This window comes from Coffea eugenioides, chromosome 3 (genome assembly GCF_003713205.1).
Source record: "Coffea eugenioides isolate CCC68of chromosome 3, Ceug_1.0, whole genome shotgun sequence".
NCBI lineage: Eukaryota > Viridiplantae > Streptophyta > Magnoliopsida > Gentianales > Rubiaceae > Coffea > Coffea eugenioides.
Window position 1 is genome coordinate 18,537,082 of NC_040037.1, and position 7,895 is coordinate 18,544,976.

At 37.4% G+C, this 7,895-nt stretch overlaps 1 protein-coding gene across 1 annotated transcript; it reads right to left on the bottom strand.

Annotated features, from left to right (window-relative positions):
* Window positions 1–1,197: 1,197 nt before the first annotated feature.
* On the bottom strand, window positions 1,198–6,893 carry LOC113766239 (probable disease resistance protein At4g27220). Its single transcript, XM_027310450.1, has 4 exons — window positions 3,081–6,893; window positions 2,338–2,447; window positions 1,377–1,577; window positions 1,198–1,285 (listed from the first exon to the last, which is right to left on the bottom strand). The coding sequence occupies exons 1-4, from the start codon at window positions 6,891–6,893 to the stop codon at window positions 1,198–1,200; spliced, it is 4,212 nt and encodes a 1,403-aa protein (XP_027166251.1).
* Between the last annotated feature and the right edge of the window lie 1,002 nt (window positions 6,894–7,895).

A 7,895-nucleotide genomic window follows, 5' to 3' on the forward strand; every position in this document is an offset into this window, starting at 1 on the left:
AATTTTTTAAAATACCTCAGCTGTCGTGGGTGAAAGCAAAGTTTTCCTTTCAACACATCTTCCAGAAGTACTATTACATGGCTTGTACCAAATGCCATCGCATGACATCGGCAAATTTTGGCACTACTTACACCTGCAATCACTGTGATGAAAAGCAGAAAGCTTCACCCAGGAAAATAATCTTACCTTCTATTTAATTTTTGCACAAAATTCTTAATCTCTGTATGAATTACCATACTAAGCAACTGAATCTTATCTAATTTATATGCCGCTTTGATGTTGATCTCACTGATGACACAGATACACTAACTGCGTCGATACTTAGCGACTTAGCTGAAAATTTGCTCACATTCACTGCGGTTGAAGCTATGGAACATCACAAGAAGGTCATTTATATATGAGAAACTATCACAACCCTTTCATTAAATTGCATCAAGATAATAGCAACCATAAAATTTATCAGTAGAGTAGTTCATGAACTGATATAAGAAAGCAAGATGGTATGATATTAGATAAAGTAACACGAAAAGAGGGCGAAAAATTACTGCTGCAGATCGCCAAAAACATCTTGCTTTCTTATAAAAGAAAACCTATTTTTTTGTTGTAACGTTACAATTTCCTTTACTTGTTGGTTATTTTATTCTCTCTTATTACATCCTTTATTACATCCAACAACGTCAACTTTTATTTTCTAAAGGATATATCTACTATATCTTTTTTATGGGCATCCATGATAAATTGTTGCCACGTATCGCGCGGCCCATGCCTCCAAGTGTTGAACTAGGAGGCATAATCACACTTCGCTAGATAGAAATGTAAAATGCCCTACCCAATTTTGTATAGATCGAAAAACAAAATATATGAAGTAATAAAAATAGTAATTTATGCAAAACATAGTATTCCGATTATTAGTAATTATTAGTAAAATTCAAAAAGGATGGATCCTTAAGCTTAGTAATTTGTTTTGCATATGGAAACCGTTTGCAAAAGAAATCGCAATGACTAAAGAAAGAGGACATCAAAGTTACCAAAGAAACACTTCAAACATTCACTATCAAAACTGGATAAGTGCAGTCAGTAGCTTAACATTGATTTTGTGGCTAGATATCTATTATAAAAGCTTGACTCACTAAACAATTGCAACAACTTGCTAACATCAAACTTCCAGTGCTTTGGAAACATTGTTCCAACCAGAACTCATCCTATATTAAGAACAGAAGATTCTGTATCAATATCAGGCCATTGGAGCAAGAAAATCCCTTGGAGCCGCAAGACCATTGGGCACCTACAAATAATAACAATTGACCGTAATCAATCAATACCAAATGATTGCACAAGAAATAATCACTTTCAAAATTTTTGCTGCACCCATTTGCCCAAGATCAAGAAGCTGAAAATGAGTTCCAAAAATCTCAGCAACATAACCATGTGAAGACCCATCTGGAAGGTCAACAACAAAGTGAAACCCTAGAGGTATAACAACTATCTCACCAGGAACTACTTGCAATCTATCACATTCAGTTGTGATCCATAACTCTACATAGACAACATGTACAATATAAATGAATGAATAGCATCTACAACCAAAAAGCTTATCAGTTGGAATATGAAAGTGAAAATGATTATAATCCAATTAAAAGGCATATAAGAGGCAGAATTAATTGGGATGATTGAGGTTTCATGATTCAACTATGCAACTTGATAAAATTGTTGAAACCATTACGATCTGTCCATTTGGACTACCTTCCCAGATGATTACTACACACAAATAACGATAAAACATGAGTGTGTTAGGTAATTGCCTAGGTAATGAAACTACTTTGGCATCTATGCCTGTTTATCAGGAGGCAGATATGTTATAGAATTTTCATGCATCAAGAGAGGCCCCATGGTTCTAGTTTGCAAAACACTATATTTATTGTGAGGCCTCATGCTTATTGCCGAAGAACTATCCGTCGATTGCAAGAGAATTTTGGAGGCTTAATTCAACTGACTTTCTTGTAACACTTTAACAACGAATACAACCTTTTTTAGCTATACATTGCTTTTAAGGAAGTTATTCCAACTTTAGCATGAGTGAAAATTTATTTTTATAAAAACCTGCAGTATGAATGAAAAAAATGTTAAGAATCAATCCCTCAAGCAGTAATTATATCTAACCAGAATATTATAAGGCAAAAACAGATATTCCCATGATAAAAGAAGAGCTTCACTGATACAAAATGTAGAAGGCCATGATGCACTTAGAATGATCCCCTGCTTACCAGATATATCTAAAACAAAAGTCAGTTCGTATATTCTTTGATAAGCACTATAAGCATCTGAATATGCAGACACCGAATGTAGGGATTTGGATGTTCAGTGTTCTGAGTTGCTTCAAGATATTCACTATGCTTGAGAAGAAGTTCTAGCTCCTGATGCTTGTCCTCTAAATTGGTTTCTCTTTCCTGAAGAAAACGAAAAAAAAGGTCAGACCATTGAATCTTGTTTAAAATCGTCGATGCCCAACAATAAGCCAATGTAACCCCAAAGGAGAAGTTAGGATCACCTTAAACCAAACATGGCTAGTACATAGCTTGATAAAACAATCAGAAGCAAGAGGTTTTATTCTTACTGTGGTTGATAGCTTCATTTTTGGACGTATAAAGCTGAATGCTTAAATTTCTGAGTTCGCTAATCACAAACCTTAATGGCTTCACCCTTTCTTCTGAAATATTGCGATTACATTAATTACTCCCCCCGCGAAGCTGGCATTAAATTCAACATGCAAGGAATACAAACTGTAGTGATGCTATGCTAGTTATCCGCTATATCATTTAGGCCTTGTATAGATATACCTGAATTGCACTTTAAGGAATATCGTTAATGGCTTAGAGATTGATACCTGGTTATGGTTTTGATGTTAAGTCTATTTAGTTAATGATGCTACAAAAAGAAATATTTTTACGTGTAGATTATTGATGGAAACATTTTATAATGAGAATGCATAAACATGTAATCATTTGAGGTTTCCATACCGGTTATTTTGAAAGTTGTTCATCTGATGTGCCATAAGCTGCCTGCTTTCAAATTTGTCCAACCTTCAGTTTTGGTGCATGTCCCACACCATATTTTTGGGGGTCAGAATTGAACTCTTCCATGTTAGGACACTTCTCTAAAACCACTTGTTCCAGGGATGGTAGATCAACAGAAAAAGACATTGCACAGAGTCTATTTATGTTAGACATGTCTTTGATCTTCATGCTGTATAGTTCCGGCAGTGAAATTCTTTTGTCTTCAGTGTCTTCTTCTCCTTCCTCATCATGGCTTATTAGTTCAACTATATCCTTACAGCTGCTAATGTTTATTTCTTTGAGCTGTTGAAGATATCGAGCCTCAGCAACTGAAAACAGCTTTCTCAGTCTTGAGCATTCACTCACCTCAATAATCCTAAGGTTTGGAAAACAAGCAAGCTGATATTGATCAACTGATACTTCTGGCCTCTTCTCGACAATGCTTTCTAACTTGGTGCACCAGTTTATCTTAAGAACTTCCAGTTGCAGTAGATTTTGAGCAATGGAATATGGAAAGATAACTTTTAGGCTCCCGCAGCTGCTGAGCTCAACCACTGTTAGTTTTACAAGGCGCACCGAAGGAGGAAGTGGTTTTACCCCTCCTTTCCATATGGTTCTCAAACTCTCCAGACCGTGTAACCTTATAATTCTAAGATTAGACAGAAGGAACTGTTGATTCTCAGAACTAATGTTGCCAAGGTCAAATACACTCGACATTTGCTTGCACCATGTTGCTTCAACTTCTTCCAAACTCAGTAGCCTCTGGAGTAATGTGGCAGTGATTGCTACCCACATCCGCTTGCAACTTTGAAGTTTTAAAAACTTTAACTTGTGCAGCGAACCAACTGGAAGTAATTTTGGACATATAACGAACAATTCGTTCATAAGTTGAAGATGTAAACTTTCCAAAGCTGCCAAGATTGCAGGGGCATCATTTGCAGATTGGTTCATGGATAACAAAAACGAGGTTTCCATACAAGCAACGACCTTAAGATATCTTAAGTTGTTTAAGGTCCCCAGATCAACATCTAAAATATTCCTTATCATTTCATCATACAAGCAGAAAAGTCTCAAATCTTCTGTGTTCTGAAGTATGTCCTTCACTCCTTCAGGTATTGAAGTCTTAATTTCTCGGAGTGACAGGCTTCTTGAGTTTGGGTAACATGTCACTGAATCATACCCTTTACCAATAACTATCTCAAATTTTTGTACGTTAGGTATATGCAATTTTCTGGGAACCGATTCAGGATTGGATACTTGAATACATAAAGTAGTCAAGTGGGACAAGGATGTTATTTCTGAAAGACATGCTTTACTTGTGTCTTCAACCATCCCTTGAATCGCCCACTGATGAAAACTCTCCCACATGTAGAGTTCTTCTAATTGACACAAACGCGATAACAGGGTTGCCGGAACAGTCTTGAGCTTTTGGCAGAAGTTGAGGTCTAACAACCTCAGGTTGACTAATTCTCCAATCTCCTTTGGTAATTCTTCAATATCACATCCATAGAAGCTTAGAACCTCAAGTCTTTTTAATTTTCCAAGGACTGCTACATCATCCAACTTGCAGTGATTTAAATGCAAAGTCCGAAGGTTCACCAAGGCTTCAAACGAGGAGGGAAGTTTGAAGGAACTGGACAGCATTGAGGTCCATTTGTCTGGTTCAAAATAGTGATTTAGAGAGCGAGCACCAATTTTTTCACTTAAATCCAGCACCCTGAGCGTTGGCATCCCTAGAAAGAATCCCTCTGGTATTATCTCAAAAACCTCATTTTCCCCCAACAACAAAATTTCGAGCTTGGGACAAATTAGGCGCTCAGGAAGTGACTGAATATGATTAGTCATCAGAGAAATGATTACTGCATTGCGTTCAAGAGTCTCCTGATTTGGCCACTCCTTCAAGCCAAGACCTGGTTTTATGACGAAACCATGTTCCCTTGTAGATGCAATTGATATGGCAAAGTCACGAACCATATCATGCATTCTTACAGAATCTTCCGTACTGCTGTCCAGAAGCAAGCAACAGTCAGTAAGGTTTCTGATTATCCATCGTGTTTCTCTTCTTGCTTCCTCCATTGTGTCTACATCTGTAAACATTCCTTTTCCCAGTCCATATCTGGCTATGTCTTCAATTTTTATATCATGATCCTCAGGAAACAAGCAACACAATAGAAAACATTCTTTAGCGTCCTCACTTTGCAGCTGATCGTAGCTCAACTTTAGGCATGAGAAAATGTCTTTTTCTTCATTGCAGTTGATGTTCAATGGTTTGGACTTCTTTAGTTGCTGAAGTGCAGCTTTCCAAAGCTCCAGATCTTTGTTTCTCAGTGCTCTCCCAACCGTTACAAGTGCCAATGGGAGCCCACAACATTCTCTAGCAACCTTCATGGCGACATCATCTTGTTGGGGAGAAAATGTATCAGCCAATGACCCTGCGTTAGTTTTAAACAGGTTCCAGGATTCATCATCTGACAAGAGTCTCAATGGAATTTCCTTTGTTTTTCTAAGCCCCATAGTGCTGCATAGATTTCTTTGACGAGTAGTAATCAGAATCTTACAACCCTTGCCCTCAAAATTGACAGGAATTCCAATTTCTTTGAAATTAACAAAATTCCAAACATCATCCAATATAAGCAGGATTCTTTCCTGGGTAGTTAGCCTTTCAAAAAGCCGACCAGCTCTTCCCATTTCACTCTCCTCCTGGAAATATAGACCTAACATATCCCCAATTCGACCTTGAATTTTTCTCACATCTATATTTCGCGAAACAACAGCAAAAATCACCTTATTGAAAAGGCCACTAGTTTCAGCCATCCTACCAATTTCCTTTGCCAGAGTCGTCTTACCTATGCCCCCCATCCCGTACATTCCTATGATTGCACAGTTGTCATCCTGCAATGCATCAAAGATCTGATCCACAGCTTCTCTTTGGTGGGAAATAATCTGATTTACCAATCCTCTCCGCTGAGCAATGATCTCACTAACTGTTTTCTTTTGCAGGACAACGTTCTCATTTACAGTTGGTTTACTTGCTCCGAAAGTGACAGCTTCAGCTTTTCTTTTCACACTGGTTACTGATGCACTTGCTCCTGAAGTGGCATCTTTAGCCCTGCTTTTCTCATTCATAACTGATGTGCTGGCTATTGAAGTGACACCTTCAGCCCTGCTTTTCTGCTTCAGAGTTGATGTGCTTGCTCCCGAAGTAACATCTCCAGCCCCGCTAACCTCAATCAGAATTGATGTGCTTGCTCCAAAATTGACATCTTCAGACCTGTTTTTCTGATTAAGAGTTGATATGCTTGCTCCTGAAATAACATCTTCAGCTCTGCTTTTCTCATTCGTGGTTGATGTGCTTGCTCCTAAAGTGACAAGCTCAGCCCAGTTTTCAGCTGGTGTTAAGTGCTCTGGAAGGATTTCAATATTCAGGGGGGGCAATGTGATGTATATATCTTCTCTGGGCTGCAATTCTTGAAGTTCCATTACAATCGCTGTTTTTTCGATTGCCTCCTTGCTCAACTGATAACGCGCAATCCAGTCAGGAAAGCAGCCTCTCAGACATCTCTTGTCCAAATTAACTTTGTGAATTAACGAATCTGTTTCAGCTATGGTGCTCTCAACAGCTCCCGACCATTTGCTGACAGTAACCTTGATAACTTTGCCATTTCTTTTGGCTTCATTGATAGACTGCTCTACATCCATTCTCATGTCATTCAACTCCTCAACTTGCTCTTGCAGGTTCTTTACAATCTTACGATAATCATAGAGATAGCTCAGTCGATTTCCGACTGGAGTTGTCAGATAATATCCAATCCTTGCGAATATGGTAATAATAGCATCCATTTCAGGTCTCTATGTTTAGAATCTGAGTAGCCAGAAAAGGAAAAAATGGGCTCAAAACACTAACAATCTCAGTTGTTGTACTAGGAAGATAGAGATTGCAAACAGGTGCACAATTGTTCTCGGATCATCCATTTCAGGTCTCTATGTAGTATTCATTTTTCTCATATTTGTTTTTTGATATCGGTGCATGATTGATGATGTAATTTACATTTTAATGAAATTATAATGTTTTATGAAAAAAAAAACGAAATCATGTGGCATATTAAAGAGCCATGGTCATATCCAATGTGTGCCACTTAAATTAAAGATGATAAAGAATAATGCATGATTATGCAAGAAAACCCCCATGACTTGCAAGTAGGATTCTAGACCAAATTTACCTAATTATTTCCCATTTTATATTATATAATACTTACCACCAGACGAAGATAATAGATCTTTTCATTGTAAAGATCTTTTTTTTTTTCCCTTTTGGGTTCAAGAATGAAAGAGAAGTATCCTTAAACAATGTCAAGAACGTAATATTAAGGAAAAGGGAAGTATATTTATTTTTGTTTTTTTGTTATGAAGAAAATATAAAGCGTTTCACAACAAAATATAAAAAAAAAGGTCAAAAGTTAGATTTTTAATTTATTATTTTCATCAAAAGAATTAAATTTTTAGGTACTAACAATTAGCTTGTAAGAACCAAAAAGTTTGACAGAGACCAAGAAAATGAAGAAAAAAAAATTGTGACAAAGGACCTAATAACCCCAAAGAAGGGGCAGGAGAGAGGGGGGGGGGGGGGGGTTCACTCAACCTTTAAGACACAAGGCAAAATGACTATCCCAAAACTATGCCAAGGGGAGGGCTCATATGGTCTTTTTCACTGTCAAGTTCAGAGTTCAAACCAAGGTTCGAATCCTAATAGTTCGCGGTGAGAAAAATGTGGAGAGAGTTGAAGGGTTAAAAAAAGTTAAAAACAAGAGAAAAAGAGACTATTCCAAAACTACGAGAAGTCTT

Bases quoted from the DNA above. Each gene is read 5' to 3' on its own strand.
- LOC113766239 (XM_027310450.1), bottom strand. From the start codon at position 6,893: ATGGATGCTATTATTACCATATTCGCAAGGATTGGATATTATCTGACA. The intron at 1,578-2,337 runs GTGTCTGCATAT...TTTTGGTTGTAG, and splicing joins CATCCAAATCCCTACATTCG to ATGCTATTCATTCATTTATA. The intron at 1,286-1,376 runs GCAAATGGGTGC...TATTATTTGTAG, and splicing joins TTTCAGCTTCTTGATCTTGG to GTGCCCAATGGTCTTGCGGC.